This window comes from Scyliorhinus canicula, chromosome 2, assembly GCF_902713615.1.
Source record: "Scyliorhinus canicula chromosome 2, sScyCan1.1, whole genome shotgun sequence".
Lineage (NCBI taxonomy): Eukaryota > Metazoa > Chordata > Chondrichthyes > Carcharhiniformes > Scyliorhinidae > Scyliorhinus > Scyliorhinus canicula.
In genome coordinates this window covers 206584627-206603376 of record NC_052147.1, presented here as the reverse complement: position 1 = coordinate 206603376, position 18750 = coordinate 206584627, and the positions used below count along the sequence as shown (strand labels likewise).

Sequence of the window (18750 nt, the reverse complement as noted above, 5' to 3'; positions counted from 1 at the left end):
ATTGATGAAAGCATGGAACTTGCTACCACAGGGAGTAGTTGAGGCAAATAGCATCCATGCATTTAAGGGGAGGCTAAATTTGCATGAGTTAGAAGGGTAAATGTAGAAGAGGGTTATACATATAGAGTTTGATGAGGAATGATGGGTGGAGGCTCGAGTAGAGCCAAAATACCAGCATTTTGTGCTGTATATTCTATGTAATTCTATTGGATCTAAGCGGAGTATAAAATAACTTTTCTGCCCCTCGTACATTTTCTAAGATCTTTGGTTTTGAACAACTTGAGTTATAAGGAAAGAAGGGTGAACTTTGGCTCTTTAGGTTTAAAAAGACTACCTAGAAAGGGCCTCCTAGAGGTACATAGTATATCTGATTTCTTTCAATATTCTATGTCAAGTTAACCCGTCACAGTGAGACAACAGGGTGCTGATTCAAACTGACAAGGCAAATTTACAGCTGCTGTCGAGAGTTCTACATGCAGAGTGATAGACATTTGAAATGAACTTCCAGGTGCTGTAGTAGAGACAAGAACCTCATCATTTAAGGATCAGTTAGATTGTGAGTGGTGACTATAGATTTTTCTGGATGGATGAACTAAGGTGGGCTGAATGGCTTTCTTCATTAGTATTCATTTATGAAGTTGTGAATATGAAAAGAGGGAGTTTCTATTTAATAGTAAGTTTAATTGAAATTACCTTGGGTGTTGTAACATTCAACGAACAGAAAATTAAAATATAAGTAAGAACACTTCTATAAACAGCACCAAATCCATCTAGAAAATCTGCTGTATTTTTGTAAGCAATTGTATATTTTTACGATTTTTATGGTAATTTGCATTTCAACTGTTCAGCACGTGTGGGGAATTTGATGCTGAAAAGCTTGTAAGTGTTACCATTTCATTTTCACTGAAAACTGATCTGAAAATTGATAAATCCATGCACTGCTGAGGGACAAATTCTCAACAAATAAGATAGGGTTAAATGATAGCTATGGAAGTTTCTGATCAGTGTAACATTTAAAAATATATTGGAAATGCTCATTCCTTTGGTTAGTTATAAGAGTTCTAGAAAGAGTTTGTAAATGAGGGTTTATTAATTAAAGACCCTTGTAATATTGAAGTGTTGAAGAAGTTTAAGTATTAAATTGGGACACATTTGCAAGTCTTGCAGTTTTAAATATCACAACTGTTTTGCAAGTAAACGCCATTGCTCTTCACACAAAATTGTTACTAATTCTAATTGCCAAATCTTCTTGTGAATAATGCCGCTGGTAAGTGAATATTTCAGTTCAATTGATAGCCATTTCTTTTTAAACAAGCATTTTTAGCCATTTTTAAGGCTTCTGCAAGTACCTATCCTAATTGGTAAAATCGTAAATTTCTGTGCTTGCTGTTTTTTTAGCTTCCATGTTTTGTGTTTAAACTTGTCATGTACTTTGAAAACAGAAAAAATTATGCTTCAAATTAATCAGGACATTCAAATGAAACATTTATATTTGCATGATTTTCCATTGTAATATACATCAGACTAAATTCCTGGAAATATACAGACTAACTGTTCCTTCAAACATTTTCCAGTGTTTAAGTAATACAATATGCTCAGAGCTACATTTTATGAATTGTCGAAGACCAAAAAAAAAACTGTTATGCTGATATCTCTCCTGCTTGTTTGTAACCAGGGCTGCAAATATGTCGGACAAAGATAAAAGTGAGCTTAAAGCCGAATTGGAGCGCAAAAAACAGCGTTTGGCTCAAATCAGAGACCAAAAGAAAAGGAAAGAAGAGGAGAGAAAGAAAAAGGAAGTAAGTCATTAACTTTAAGCTGTATCTTCACATCCTCGATGGATATGTTCTCCCTGTACATATGCAGTATGCATTGTTTGATTTTTTTTGTAGTATTTGTAACCACCTTTATCCTGGAGGATAACAAAGAAAGATTTGTGCTGTAAGCAAATTAACTGTTGCTTTTTGAGAGGTTTTAAAGTGGGGAATAGACAGCTGGCTCCTATTTATAAGAATATCTAGTGAATTTGAGACAGGTTTTTGTTTACGAGCTGGATATTGTTATGATCTGTGTGGAGTTTGCTCATTCTACCTGTGTCTGCATGTTTGGGTGCTCCAGTTTCCTCCCACAATCCAAAGATGTGCGGGTAAGGCAGATTGGCCATGCTAAATTGCCCCTTAGTGTCCAGGGATGTGCAGGTTTGGTTATGGGGTTACGGGATAGGGCAAGTGGACGAGTGACTGGACCTAGGTAGGGTGCTCTTTTAAAAGGGTTGGTGCTGACTCGATGGGCCGAATAGCCGCCTTCTGCACTGTAGGAATTCTATGAATTTTCCAGTAACCATTTTTAAAAATGTAGGCGAAATTCAAAATCCCAGTTATTAGCTAAATGAATAAAGTCACAAGATTCTTCAGTTTCAAACAGAGCAGTTTGTAACTATTGGGGGGGGGGGGGGGGGGGGGGGGGGAGAGGGAGGTGGTGTACTGTTATTGTAGCTGGATTAGCAATTCAGAAACCCAGGATAATGTTCAGGGGACCCGGTTTCGAATCCCACCTCGGTAGGTAGTGAAATTTGAATTCAATAATTATCTGGAATTAAAAGTCTAATGACCATGGAACCATGATCCATTGTTATAAAGAACCATCCTTTAGGGAGGGAAACCTACCATCCTGACCTGGCCTAACGTGACTCCAGATCCACCGCAATGTGGATGACTCTTAAAATGAACATAGAACAGTACAGCACAGAACAGGCCCTTCGGCCCTCGATGTTGTGCCGAGCATTGTCCGAAACCAAGATCAAACTATTCCACTCCCTGTCATTCTGGTGTGCTCCATGTGCCTATCCAATAACCGCTTGAAAGTTCCTAAAGTGTCCTACTCCACTATCACAGCAGGCAGTCCATTCCACACCCTAACCACTCTCTGAGTAAAGAACCTACCTCTGATATCCCTCCTATATCTCCCACCCTGAATCTTATAGTTATGTCCCCTTGTAACAGCTACATCCACTCGAGGAAATAGTCTCTGAACGTCCACTCTATCTATCCACCTCATCATCTTATAAACCTCTATTAAGTCGCCTCTTATCCTCCTCCGCTCCAAAGAGAAAAGCCCTAGCTCCCTCAACCTTTCCTCATAAGACCTATCCTGCAAACCAGGCAGCATCCTGGTAAATCTCCTTTGCACCCTTTCCAATGCTTCCACATCCTTCCTATAATGAGGTGACCAGAACTGCACACAATACTCCAATTGTGGTCTCACCAGGGTCATGTATAGTTGCAGCATAACCCCGCGGCTCTTAAACTCAAGCCCCCGTTAATAAACGCTAACACACTAAAGGCCTTCTTCACGGCTCTATCCACTTGAGTGGCAACCTTCAGAGATCTGTGGACATGAACCCCAAGATCTCTCTGTTCCTCCACATTCCTCAGAACCGTGCCCAGTGAGCTCAGTTCAAGGGCAAATAGGGCAGTAAATGCTCACCTAGCCAGCGTTGCCCACTTCCCATGAATTTGTAGAAAAAAAATCCAGACATTTTGTCGAAACGTTTTGACAAGACAATTTGCAATGTAAGGAAAATTACATTCTCCATGGCAACGCCGCTACCAATCAGAGTCCACTTCCCAACCAACCGGACCTTTCATCTTGTACAATATAAATTTGTTGTTTTGTCTTTGTATTGATATTCTTATGGATTGTCCTGATGATAAGCTTTGACAAAAGGTCTAATTTTTCAGCAATACTCAAGTTCTGTACTTGCAAATGACTATTCTGACACCCAGAATTATTTATTATGAGTTAAAGATAAGGGGCGGTATTCTTTCCCCCCCCCCCCAATCCAGCGCCACGAGAATCGCACTGGGCAGCTCGGAGAATCGCCGTTTGCGCTGATTCTCCGGCTGGGATGGGCCGTGTGGCCGCTACAACATGACAGGTTCCCGCCGGTGCCATCCACACCTGGTCACTGCTGGCGGGAACTGTGTGGGAATGCTGGGGTGGCGGCCTGTGTGGGGGGCGGGGGTTCCCTAACCGGGGGTAGTCCTCCGATGGGGTCTGGCCCGCGATCGGGGCCCACTGATCGGCGGGCCAGCATCTCTAAAAGAGAGCCTCCTTTCCTCCGCCACCCGCAAGATCCATCCGCCATCTTCTTGTGGGGAGGACGGCGACCTTGCATGCGCAGATTGGCGCTGGCCAACTCGCGCATGCACGGGTGATGTCATTTACGTGACGCCGGCTGCGTCATTTGCGCGCTGCTGCTTTTTATGCGGCGGCAAGGCCCAGCGCGTGTAAAAGGCGCGATCCCGCTCCTAGCCCCCCGGGGGTGGGAGAATAGGGGGCTGGGAGCGTGCTCCAACGCCGGAGTGGAACACTTTGGTTTTCACTCCGGCGTCGGGACTTTGTCTCCCTTTGGGAGAACAGCGCCCAAGTTATCTGGCAGATTGTGGTCAGATATGAACTATAAATTGCAGATTAAATGGCAGCGACCACTAAGACAGCTTTTACGAATTGTCTAAACAGCCTACTCAGAATTTGGCAATTACACTTGGCCACAAAGTCCTTCAGAATTCTTCCTTCTTCCTGATGATTTTCAGCTCTTCTCCGAGGAGGCACTGTGATCTCCAGCTGACAGAAGCTCACAACTAACCTGAGTTTCACAGGCACGATCTTCACAAATAGCAGAACCTGCTCAACTCGGGTTGGATGGACACACCATTGTTATCTTTAAATTATGGAAACATCTGCAGAAACTATATGTTTGCTTTCTTGATCTAGCCTCTGTTGGTCTTCAGTCTTCAGCTTGCTTGTATTGCACTAGTGGACTTATCAACTGCTACTGCTCAGCTTGGACTTTTCCTTGTTCTTTTTATATCCTTTGAGCGTGTTCAGTTTAGTAGAGGCTTTGGTTTCTGTTTGTTTTTGTTTCCTTAAACCGGGAGGATCATTTCCCTTTCTATGTTTACCTTTCTTGTTCCCTTTTCAGTTCAGTTTCTATTTTAGCTATGACCTACCTCAAAACTTACAAATTAAATTTTAAAATGCAGATTTCCTCACGATGTAACGAATTGTGACGAATGTGGGAATTTCAGCTATATTGTGTTGTAGCTGTTTGGTGCAGCAAGGGTTAAAGCCTTAGTTCGTATTTGACCACTGCAGTCATGCTTTAAAACAAATCTAGTTTGAAAGACAGCAAAGATCTTGGGAGCCAGGGGTGCAATTAAGCCATTGTAAAAGGCTAGAGCAATCCAATTTTGTTTGGATTAAGGGGGATTCCCTGTAGAGTTAATTAGATTTCAACTTGGTAAGATGATGTCATTACTGGGTGGAGCTAAGGTATCAGGTATTTCGCAGAAAGCAGGTCAGTGGAGTTCTAGATGGAGCTGTGAACAGAAGTCAAGAAATTTTCTCTACAGTTCAATTAAAAGAGATTAGCAGTCTTTTCAAGCAGTGCAGACTTGTCTGAGAACAAGGGGAGTTGAAACAAGCTAAGAAGCATCTTCTGAAGACATACAGTCAGAGTTTCTGCATGGTTCTGACAGGATTCAGGTCTTTCTTTAAAGCAGTGGCACAAGATATTTCTTTCTCAAGAAAGGTATTCCTATGTGCTAATGGTAGTTTAACTGGATTGAGAGCTGAGATGGTTTTTCTTATTGTTTGAGTGGGAATAAAGATAGTTAAGGGTATTGTATTCACTTTATTAAGTAGCATTGTTTAAGGGATAATTGTCAGCTATTTTATGGTGTGATGTTAAAGATACTTTTATATTGTGTTAGTAATCACGTTTGTTTCAATATACCATATCCCTATTTTTTAGTGAAATGTCGTCTGGAGTGAGGTATCCTTTTCTCAAAGTCTTACAAAATTAAATACAATATTGGCGTTTATGTCCAGTTTCCTAGCCACTGTTGGGGTCTGGTCTGACACCGCAATGTAGTGAATCAAACTCTGCATTTGAAAAAATTGAGTATTGAGAAATTGAAGATAGACTTCAGATAATGTATGTAAGAATGATATGACTCAGCTGGATTGTCAGATTAATATTTCACTTTTAGCATTAGAAGTAACCAGTTGACTAAACATCACATACGGCAAGAAATAGTTCCTGTGGAAGTCAATATGACACATTGGGATTAGTACTAGTGGAAGTACCAGCTATCTTATGCAATAAGTGTAAACTGAAAGTGCACAGAGAATACTTTTTTCCCCATAAAGATTGGTCTCCTGAGGTGGAAAATATTAACCTAGTATTACTGAGTAAACATGGTTCTAAATTTCCTAATGTCTTTATTGATAAAGATAGGGATGTTCATTGAGTCTCCAGCTCCAGTTAGTTGGCCATCATTGTTCTTGACTGGAATATGGTAGGAGTTGCAGACCCTCCCTGTGATTTGCTGATTAGGGACTGATTTAAATAGCATGCTGTTTTTGGTGTTTGACATGCAAGAGACCTTATTTAGTCACTATATTAGATTTGTACCTCATTCCAAGGTATTCCTTCTACTCATGGCATGTGGTAGGCCGGTGTTGATTAGGGAAGTAGGTTATCTTCTTTTGTTGGTTCTCTCCCTACCTGATGATGGTCCAATCTGGCAGTCAGGTTCCTTAGCTTAACTATTTTGGTCAATGGTGGTGATACCGAGCTACTTTTGTGCAATTAAATCATCCATTGACGTGTAATTTTCCTTCTCCCACATTAAATGGGGTTAGAAGAAATTACAAAAGTAACATTGTGTATTTATCTTGTGTCCTATGTTTTTTTTCATGTATGGAACAATCTGTCTGGACTCTATGCAGAACAATACTTTTCACTGTACCTCGCCACACGTGACAGTCAAATCAAATGAAGTCATTTGAAATGCTTAATCTGTTTACATTGGTCTATACTCATGTATTCTCATGTATTTTCTTGAATTCTGTTCAATTCCCTTTTCTTCCCATGTACTGAATGATCTGTTGAGCTGCTTGCAGAAAAATACTTTTCACTGTACCTCGGTACACGTGACAATAAACAAATCCAATCCAATCCAATACTGCTTATAAAGCCTACTCTGCAAGCAAATTTGATTATATTTACCCATGTGCTGTGGGTGCAGACCCTTGTTTTCCTATTTAGTTTAAAAATCATGGCTTTTATATTCCACCCAGAATGTTTATCATTCATAGGTTACATTTTTATAGCCTGCAAATCCTAAAGTGTGCAGGTTAAGCACCTGCATAAACTAATATTTTATTGATCTTCAGTTTATAAGGTAAATAATATTTGGAAGTGTGAACTCAACTTCTAAATCCAACATGTATTTTTATTTTAGCATAAAGTAACTATGCCAATAGGCATGGTTAATACCTAAAGTACTTTAGCTTCCACAGTGATGTAAATTGCAGTGGGGATGATAAATATTTAAATTTTTTCAGAATAACAGAATTTAGAGAGGTTTACATGTGTAATTTAGTTGAATGATTTGAATGGCTTAAACTTGCAGGTTTAAAGTTTCAATTGTGAAACATGAGATGCCTTTCTGAATGTAATTCCAGAATACTTCTCTCGTACTTTTTTAATATTACAATGAACCTCTTCTGGACAATATAAATGAAAATCCCATTTTCGCAAGCTTATTTGATCCCTGCTTGAAAATTCCATGTGTATCTAAAGAATGGTTTGGAATTGGTTGCAATGTTCCTCACAAATAATTTGTCAACTGTTACCACTTAGGCTAACACATGAAGATCAACACTTTGGTGAGGTATGAAAAAGCTAATGACGTTTGTAAAACTGTACTTCAACAGCTTCAGGAGAAAAGGGGTGAAAGTTGGTTAAAAGAAAAAATTGGCATGAAGCAAGTAATGCACCAAATTTATTTTAGAATAATACTGTACAATAATTCACGACCATATTTTGTAGAAGTATTGTATACATAATTATTTCCATTTTAGGCTGATCAAAAAAAGGAATTGGTACAGAATGAAGAATCTGATATTGAAAAGAAACGAAGAGAAGCTGAGGCCTTGCTAGAGAGCATGGGCATTACATCTGAGCCCTCTGTTGGTATGTATGTGGATTTAGTTGATAAGGTATGTTTCATTTTCAGGAACACATGGTCTTTCTCTTTTTGGCTATTCCACTAAGTCTAGTAGTGGAGCTTTGTTTTATTTTGCTTCGTGTAAATGAGACTCGGATTTGAGTCGATGCTTACTAATAATGTACAATGGGACTAACATTTGATATGTTTTTTACTTGATGTTAGATTTGTTTGACACAACTGTCTAAACATGTCAAATTTAATCAGAGCGCAAGTTTAACAGATTCTAATTATTTCTGGCTTACTGAAATATTGAGAATGAAAGATTGTATTTTTTTGCCATTTTATTTAAGCTATTTCTTAACGTCAGTCAAAAAAATTAGCAAATGGTAACATTGCAAAATACTATATTTACCAGATATAATAGTGGGCTATCAGTAGATGGCAGTAGAGCATCATTCTGTTACACTGGACACAGGATATAATTATGAATAAAAATGCAAGTTCAACTGGAACATTGTTAAAGTGAAACACAATGTTAAAACAAATGTGTTACATATAATTTAGTTTCATTAGTAGTGATTTGTTGTGAGTTAAACCACAAATACAACACTTGTTTATCTGGAGATGTTAATTGGGCCTGACAATGTTACTGATGCCATTCTAAATTCATTGCTGCAAAGGCATAGAATGATATATAACAGATCTCCTGTGGTGTTGCTCATGATGAGTTGGTGATGTTCTACTTTAAATAAAAATTGAATTATCAATCGTGACAGCAGAGTGTTTGTTACATTGAGAGGAAATACAGGTGAAATGAAGACTAGTAATATATTAACAAGTGGATTCCCCCTTGATGCTGCTGACTATGTTGGAGGGTATGGTTTCTCTTTTAATCATCACTGATGTCTTGATGTTGCTGTTCCTTTGTCTCTTTCCTTTCTCCTTATAAGATATTCTTTAAAACTGTGTTTTTGCCAAGCTTTTGCTTACCTGCCCCAGTTTCCTATCTGGTGGGTTGAGATAGTGTACTGGGGACAAGAATGGAGACAGCCATACATATGCTACACTTTTTGGTGGAGAAATGCAGCCAACAGTGGTTTCCTTCCTTCCTGCTTTTGTTTTCACTCCTGCTAGAATTCAATCTTCTACTCATTGGTCTTCCCATTACTGTCTCATCTTCTTGTCACACTAAGCTCCCATATCTCTTTTTCTTTAGATTACTTGCTCAACTCATGGATCCTCTTTGTCTTTTCCTCACTTCCTTATGTTTCCATTCCCTCCACACCCATTTTAATTTGCTCTCCTTGTCGGCAGGAGTGAATTGTGTTTATAGTTGTCCCCATCCTCAACACCTCCTTTTGCAGGTAATCCCACCCCCACCCCACACATACCTCTTTGTTCTCTCTCCACCACCTTTCCTGATTAGCATCACCAGAATCTTCTTCTGTTCTTGGATCTGCACATCACTGTTTTAATTGGCACAGTTCTCTCCTCCCATCCCCAGTTTTCCCACTATTCCTCAACCTGTACCATTCATCCACAGTACCATTAACAAATCCAAGCTCAGCTGCTAACTCATAATTCTTAAGGTTTGCACAGTGCTACAAATATAGCTCTTTAGTCTCTTAAAGCAAATTGCCTATTCCTGTCTAAGTCCCAGGAACATGTGAACAAAGAGAACAACCAAATTTAGATATAGATTTATTGTCACATGTACTGAGGTACAGTGAAAAGGATTGTTCTGCATACAGTCCAGACAGATCGCTCCATACATGAATACATAGAACAGACTGTATTTACACAATGTAAATACATAAACATAGACATCGGGTGCTGCATATGGAATATAGTGTTACAACTGTAGAGAAGATGCATAGAAAGATCAGTTCAGTCCATCAGCGGGCCATTCAGATGTCTGATAACAGCGGGGAAGAAACTGTTTTTGAATTTATCGGATGCGTGTTTTCAAACTTTTATATCTTCTGCCCAATGAAAGAGGTTGGAAGAGAGAATAACGTGGGTGGGAGGGGTCTCCAATTATGCTACCTACTTTCCCAAGGCAACGGGCGGTGTAGACAAAGTTAATGGATGGGAGGCCGGTTCATGTGATTGACTGGGCTGTATTCCTGACTCTCTGTGGTTTCTTATGGTCTTGGGCCGAGCAGTTGCCATAACAAGCTGTGATGCAGCCAGATAGGATGCTTTCTATGGTACATCTATAAAAAAGGGACAGCACGGTAACATAGTGGTTAGCACTGGCTTCACAGCGCCAGGGTCCCAGGTTCGATTCCCGGCTTGGGTCACTGTCTGTGCGGAGTCTGCACGTTCTCCCAGTGTCTGCGTGTGTTTAATCCGGGTGCTGTTGTGTCCTCCCACAAGTCCCGAAAGACGTGCTGTTAGGTAAATTCGACATTCTGAATTCTCCCTCTGTGCACCCGAACAGGCGCCAGAACGTGGCGACTAGGGGATTTTCACAGTAACCTCATTGCAGTGTTAATATAAGCCTACTTGTGACAATAAAGATTATTATTATTATATTGGTAAGAGTCATTGTGGACATGCTGAATTTCCTTAATTTCCTGAGGACCTAAAGGTGCAGTTGTGCTTTCTTGATCGTAGCCTTGACGTGGCTGGATCAGGACAGATTGGTGATGTTTACACCTAGGAATTTGAAACTGTCAACCACCTCCAATTTGGAGATGGTTGACAGCTTCAAATTCCTAGGTGTAAACATTGATATAGACAGTGGGGTATGCAACACTTCACTTCCTGAAGTCAATGACCAGCTCCTTAGTTTTGCTGACATTGCGGGAGAGATTGTTGTCATTACACCATGCCACTAAGTTCTCGATCTCCCTCCTGTACTCTGGCTCGTCGCTGTTTCAGATACGTCCCACTTCGGTCGTGTCAGCAGCAAACTTGTAGATGGAGTTGTAGCTGAATTATACCAATCAGTCGTGTGTATAAGTAGTATAGTAGGGGGCTGAGTATGCAGCCTTGTGGGGCCCTGGTACTGAGGACTATTGTGGAGGAGGTCTCGCTGTTTGTCCTTGCAGATTGCAGTCTGTGGGTCAGGAACTTAAGGTACAAGTTGTAGAGGGAGGAGCCAAGTCCTAGGTTTTGGAGTTTGGATATGAGCTTGGGTGGGATTATGGTGTTAAAGGTGGAGCTGTAGACAATGAACAGGAGTCTGATGTAGGTGTCCTTGTTGTCGAGATGATCCAGGGATGAGTGTAGGGCCTGGAGATGGCATCTGCTGTGGACTGGTTGTGGCGGTATGCGAATTGCAGTGGATAAAGGCAGCCTGGAAGGTGGGAGTTGATGTGACTAATCTCTCAAAGCATTTCATAATAATAGATCTCAGGACCACCGGTCGGTAGTCATTGAGGCACGTTTCCTGGTTTTTCTTTGGCACTGGTATGATAGTGGTCTTCTTGAAGCAGGTGGGAATCTTTGCACGGAGTAGGAAGAGATAAAAAATGTCTGCAAACACACCTGCCAGTTGTTCCGCGCAGGATCTGCGTGCATAACCGGGGACTCTGTCAGGACTCGTTGCTTTCCATGGATTCACTTTCGAGAAGGCCAATCTATGTTCTGAGGCTGTGACGGCACGTATGCTGCTCAAAACAAGCCTAGAGTGTATTGACTTCATCGGGAAATGGTGCTCTGTTGACTGAGATACTATTCAGCTTTGCATTGTAGCCCATTATATTGTGTAAGCCTTGCCACAATCAATGAGAGTTTGTGTTGTTAGCCTGGGACTCTAGCATAGCCTGGTATTGTCTCCTGGCATCCCTGATGGTTTTGCAGAGGTCATACCTGGATTTCTCGTATAGGTCAGGATCGCCTGTCTTGAACGCCTCAGACCTGGCCTCCAGTAAGGAGTGAATCTCCCGATTAAACCATGGTTTCCAGTTGGAGAAAGTATGTACTACCTTCTTGAAGTCTGTGATGGTGGCGGCATACGCATTTAGGTTGGCCGCTGAGTTCTTGTACATGGACCAGTCCACTACTCCAAGCAGTCGCGTAGGAGCTCTTCTGTTGCCTCGGACCAGCATTGCACGACTTCTTAACCAGATTGTCCCGCTTAAGTTTCTGCAGTTGGGAAGGCGAAAAGGGATCATGAAATATCGTTGGCAAAAAGGATTTGGGAAAATCCTAAGGTGTTTTATACATATTTAAAGAGCAAGAGGGTAGCCAGAGAAAGGGCTGGTCCATTCAAGGATATTGGAGGGAATCTATGGATGGAACCAGAGGAAACTGGAGAGATAGTAAATGAATACTTTGCCTCAGCATTCACCAAAGAGAAGGACTTGGTGCATGAGTATATTGTAGAATGTGTAGATATTCTGAGTCATGTTGATATTAATAAAGCGGAGGTGTTTGGCATCTTAAACAGCATTAAAATAGATAAGTTCCCAGGGCCTTCTGGGATCTACCCCAGAATACTGAGGGAGGCAAGGGAGGAAATTGCTGGGGCCTTGACAGTAGTCTCTGTATCCTTATTGGCTACAGATGAAGTTCCAGAGGACTGGAGAGTAGCCAATGTTGTTCCATTGTTTAAGAAGGGCAGCACGGATAATCCAGGAAATTATAGGCCGGTGAGCCTTATGTCAGTGGTAGGGAAGTTATTGGTAAAGATTCTTAGAGATAGGATTTACTCACATTTGGAAACAAATGGACTTATTAGTGATGGACAGCATGGTTTTGTGAAGGGGAGGTCCTGCCTCACCAATTTGATTGAGCTTTTCGAGGAAGTGACAAAGAAGTCGCAAACTCACCCCCCTAGCAACCCCTCTACCTCAACCAGCACCCTGGACCCTGCCAGATGAGACCCCGGATACGAAAACAGCGCCCTGGTCCCCGCCAGCGCTCTGGACCCCGCCAGACGCAACCACCTACCTTCCACAAGGGCTGACGTCTCCCATCAGATTCCAGGATCATCCAGCGGCAGCCGGCGAACGAGGAAGCGAGGGAAACGTGGCGGCCTGCAGGTTAGACTGAAGCAATGCGGTTTCAAGACCCCTTTCTCCAGCATACTCCTGGCAAACGCCCAAGCGATTGAAAACAAGCTGGACGAACTTAACGCCAGACTTACCTCTCAGAGGGAAGTAAGAGACTGCTCTGTTTCACAGAGACATGGCTCACCACTGCCTCACTGGACTGTACCATACAACCTGAAGGCTTCTCAATTCACTGGGCGGACCGCACGGCATCATTAGGCAAAGCGAAGGGTGGAGGGATTTGCCTCCTCATCAACTCCGCCTGGTGCTGGGATGTGGCGACCCTGGTGACCTACTGCTCCCCAGACCTGGAATACCTGACGTGAAGTGCCGCCCATACTATCTTCCACGTGAGTTCACTTCAGCCATTATCACAGCGGTCTACATCCCACCCCAGGCAGAAGTGAGGAAGGCGCTGGATGAACTGTACACAGTTATAAACAATTGCGAAACAGAACACCCGGAGGCCTTGTTCATCGTGGCCAGAGACTTCAACAAGGCCAACCTCGAGTGTGCTGCCGAAATTCCACCAGCACATCCCCTGTCCCACCAGGGGCGACAGCACTCTTGACCACTGCTACTCAAAAATCAAGGGCGCCTACCGTTCCATCCCCCGACCGCACTTTGGGAAATCAGACCATAAGACAGTGCGCCTTCTCCCGGCTTACAAGCAGAAACTCAAACGGGAGAATCCAGCTAAGAAGGTTGTGCAGTGCTGGTCCGAGGCGACAGAAGAGTTCTTGCGTGACTGCTTAGAGACAGTGGACTGGTCCATATTTAAGAACTCAGCGACTAACTTAAATGAGTATGCCACCACCGTCACAGACTTCATCAGCAAATGTGTGGACGACTGCGTGCCAAAGAGAGCAGTACGTACGTTCCCCAGCCGGAAACTATGGCTCAACCGCGAGATTGACTCCCTACTGAAGGACAGATCTGAGGCGTTCAAGGCAGACGACCCTGACCAATACAGGAAATCCAGGTACGACCTCCGCAAAGCCATCCGAGATGCCAAGAGAGAATATCAAACCAAGCTAGAGTCACAGACAGACTCTCGGCGGTTGTGGCAAGGCCTAAACAACATAACGGGCTACAAAGCGAAGCCGAGCAGTATCTCTGGCAGCAGCGCACCCTTCCCCGATGAACTCAATGCATTCTATGCTCGGTTCGAGCAGGTAACCAACAATCCGCTGTCGAGTGCGCCAGCAGCCCATAATTCACCCATACCCATCATCACAGCCTCCAAAGTCAGATTGGCCTTCCTGAAAGTGAACCCGCGGAAGGCGACGGGCCCGGACGGGATCCCTGGTCGTGCACTCAGTGCCTGCGCATACCAGCTGGCAGAGGTATTGACAGACATCTTTAACCTATCCCTACTCCACTCCGAGGTCCCCACCTGCTTCAAGAAGGCCACCATCACACCGATACCAAAGAAAAACCAGGCAACGTGCCTCAATGATACCGTCCGGTGGCCCTGACTTCAGTTGTAATGAAGTACTTCGAGAGGTTGATCATGAAGCGCATCAGCTCCATACTCCCAGAATGCCTTGATCCACTTCAATTCGCATACCGCACGCCAGTTCCCTGGCCCTACACTCATCCCTAGAGCATCTCGAAAACAAGGACTCCTACATCAGACTCCTATTTATTGACTACAGCTCCACTTTCAACACCATAATCCCAGCCAAGCTCATATCAAAGGTCCAAAACCTAGGACTTGGCTCTCCACTCTGCAACTGGATCCTCGATTTTCTGACCAACAGACCACAATCAGTAAGAAGGAACACCAACACCTCCTCCACAATAGTCCTTAATACCGGGGCCCCGCAAGGCTGCGTACTTAGCCCCCTACTCTACTCCCTGTACACACACGACTGCGTGGCAAAACTTGGTTGCTACTCCATCTGCAAGTTTGCTGACGATACGACCATAGTGGGCCGGATCTCGAATAATGACGAGTCAGAATATAGGAGGGAGATAGAGAACCTAGTGGAGTGGTGTACCGACAACAATCTCTCCCTCAATGCCGGCAAAACTAAAGATTTGGTCATTGACTTCAGGAAGCAAAGTACTGTACACACCATTGTCAGCATCAACGGGGCCGAGGTGGAGATGGTTAGCAGTTTCAAATTCCTAGGGGTGCACATCTCCAAAAATTTGTCCTGGTCCACTCACGTCGACGCTATCACCAAGAAAGCACAACAGCACCTATACTTCCTCAGGAAACTAAGGAAATTCTGCATGTCCACATTAACCCGTACCAACTTTTACAGATGCACCATAGAAAGCATCCTATCTGGCTGCATCACAGCCTGGTATGGCAACTGCTCGGCCCAGGACCGCAAGAAACTTAGTGTTGGGAATACCGTCCAGTCCATCACACGAACCTGCCTCCCATCCATTGACTCCATCTATACCTCCCGCTGCCTGGAGAAAGCGGGCAGCATAATCAAAGATCTCTCCCACCCAGCTTACTCGCTCTTCCAACTTCTTCCATCGGGCAGGAGATACAGAAGTCTGAGAACCCGCATGAACAGACTCAAAAACAGCTTCTTCCCCACTGTCACCAGACTCCTAAATGACCCTCTTATTGACTGACCTCATTAACACTACACCCTGTATGCTTCATCCAATGCCAGTGCTTATGTAGTTACGTTGTATATCTTGTGTTGCCCTATTATGTATTTTCTTTTATTCCCTTTTCTTCCCATGTACTTAATGATCTGTTGAGCTGCTTGCAGAAAAATACTTTTCACTGTACCTCGGTACACGTGACAATAAACAAATCCAATCCAAGATGATAGATGAGGGAAAGGCAGTTGATGTTGTATATGGACTTCAGTAAATCCTTTGACAAGGTACCTCATGGTAGAATGGTACAACAGGTGAAGTCACATGGATCAGAGGAGAGCTGGCAAGTTGGATACAGAACTGGCTTTGGCACAGAAGACAGAGATAGCAGTAGAAGGGTGCTTTTCTGAACGGAAGGCAGTGACTAGCGGCGTTCCACAGGGGTCAGTTCTGGGACACTTTGTTGTTCGTAGTGTATACAAATGATTTGGAAGAAAATGTAGCTGGAAAGTTCGCAGATGACACAAACATTGGTGGAGTTGCGGATAGTGAAGAGGATTGTCAGAGGAAACAGCAGGATATAAACTGGTTGGAGTCTTGGGTGGAGAAATGGCAGATGGAGTTTAATCCGGACAAGTGTGAGGTCATGCACTTTGGAAAGTCCTATGCATGTAAGAATTACACAGTAAATGGTAGAACTTTTGCAAGTATTGATAGGCAGAGCGATCTGTATGTGCATGTCCACCGATCACTGAATGTGGCAATGCATGTGGATAAGGTGGTCAAGGAGGCATACAGCATGCTGTCCTTCAGGGCACTGAATTTAAAATTAGCAAGTCATGTTGCAGCTGTACAGGACCTTAGTTAGGCCTCGTTTGGAATATTGTGTACAATTCTGGTCGCCACACTACTAGAAGGATGTGGATGCTTCGGAGAGGCTAGAATGTTGCCTGATATGGAGGGCATTAGCTATGAGGAGAGGTTAGATAAACTCGGTCTGTTCTCACTGGAACAATGGAGGTTGAGAGGTGACATGATAGAGGTGTACAAGATTGAGTGGCATGGACAGAGTGTATAGTTAAATGCTCTTTCCTAGGGTCAGAGAGTCAAGTACTAGGGGACATAGGTTTAAAGTGTGTGGGGGAAAAGCTTAGAACAGATGTACGAGGCAAGCTTTTTACACAAAGGATGGTAAATATATGGAACATGCTACCTGGGAAGGTGGTGGGAGCAGGTATGATAGCGGCATTTAAGGGGTATCTAGACAAATATATGAATAAGGTGGGAATGGAAGGATACGGACTCTGTAAGTGCAGACAGTTTTAGTTTAGGCAGGTACCATGGTCGGCGCAGGCTTGGAGAGCAGAAGGGCCTGTTCCTGTGCTGTATTGTTCTTTGTATGCCGGAGAAGGAGCACCGTCTTATGGTCCGATTTTACCAAGTGCGGTTGGGGGAAGGATCGGTAGGCACCCTTGATGTTTGTGTAGCCGTGGTCAAGGATGTTGGCTCCCCTGGTGGGACAGGATATGTGTTACCGAATCTTTGGCAGTACGCTGTTGCGGTTGGCCTTGAAGTCCCTGGCCACGATGAACAAGGCCTCGGGGTATTCTGCTTCATTGTTATTTGTAGTCGTGTACAATTCATCGAGCGCCTTCTTGATTTCCGCCTGGGGCGGAATGTGGACTGCCGTGATGTAGGCTTCCCCTTGCGAAGTTGGTTAATTCCTGGGAGGCCACTACATTCAGCATCAATCTTATTAATGAGACTGAAGTGAATGAAAATTAGGGTTAATAATATTGGCCGTGGTCTGGAACTCTATCGGGTGCAGGCTGGGTGAATTGTAAAATGGTTCGCGCCTAGCACGAATCTTGATTTTTGCTCTCTCCCACAGTTCACCTGGTGCGCTGTGATCCGCACTGGGCACAATGCGGTCGATGAATCACGCCCAGTGCCTTTGATGTTTCGAATGTTTAATTGTGAAATTTTGGGCTTAAGGGAAGTGATGCTGAGGGAGAATTGTGCGTGGTCATTGTACATGTGAAATCTGACTTCATTTCTGTGATAATGTGGCCAAATGGCAGCGTGTGTACAAGAAGTCGAAGGGGTCAAAAGATAGATCCAGGTTTAACTAGATAAATAAGAATGGAGCCAAACTAGGGCAGTCACTCTCAGCTAGGTAGCAGAGCCAGAATTATTGGAGGATATGGTGTATTAGGCTGCAGAATGGTCAAGAAGAAGAGGAGGGATAGTGCTCTGTACACAGTCACCGAGATTGTAACTTGGTTAAGGCTTGTTTCAGTTCTGTGGCAACCTGATTTGTACGGGCAATACTTAGCATGAAGCGCCTCTTCTTTGGAAATTCATTGTCTTGAAGTTCCCTGGTACTGAGACTTTGCTTTCCATTGTTCAGAGTTAGCATGAGCAAAACCATGGGACTTCATTCTGCAATACAGATATATCTGATATGATGCAAATTAATAATTTTGATCTCCAGATGGCCAGTGTACTTAGTGAGACGGTATGGCTCAAACTTGCTTAGTTATACAGTTATTTAAAGTTCTCATTGAAGGCCATATCCATTCACAAATGGGCAGAGCAGTACAAGTGCTTCTTGCCCCTCACCACCAATGTTATTAATCAAAAGTTACAATATGTAATGAGTTGATTTTAATTTATTTTACTTATCTTTTTGCTTTGTTACATTATGCAGGTTAAATTTTCGAAATGTACATCAAATTCATAAAAATAGGTTTTTGTTCCTAGATTTTCATACGTATTCCAAATGTAGCCTCTTATGTGCAATGTTAGGAGTTTATCAGTGTAACCTTGCTGGAAATGAATGTGGCAATAAATATCCATACCTCAAAGCCAGATGTAATTTTATGAATTATTTTTGCATGTACCATCATAGTTTCTCTATTAATATGCAAATTGTTCTTGATGTTGGCGGTACAATTTTGAGTTGTTTTATTGTATCACATTTTACTTCTATTATTCATCAACTTGTAAACAAAGCATCACATTTCTGGTACCTGTTGTGTTTCAATTCTCCGAATTGCCGAAGACACATTAGCCTAATAAAATAACATTATCCCTTTTCTCTGACTTGCATATGATTCTTAATAAGCTTCCCAGACAGATATAGTTTACTATAC

The 18750-nt window shown here is 42.9% G+C and overlaps 1 protein-coding gene across 5 annotated transcripts in view; it reads left to right on the top strand.

Annotated features, from left to right (window-relative positions):
- dync1i2b (dynein, cytoplasmic 1, intermediate chain 2b) overlaps positions 1-18750 on the top strand; it is a 126161-nt gene that overhangs the window by 32582 nt on the left and 74829 nt on the right. For all 5 annotated transcript variants that reach the window (XR_005459766.1, XM_038789425.1, XM_038789423.1 and 2 more), the window contains exons 2-3: positions 1676-1799; positions 7933-8044. Coding sequence is in view for 4 of the 5 variants with exons in the window: in XM_038789425.1 (XP_038645353.1) it covers positions 1686-1799; positions 7933-8044 (226 nt within the window). In the remaining variant the exon portion in view is untranslated. The remainder of the gene's footprint in view (positions 1-1675; positions 1800-7932; positions 8045-18750) is intronic.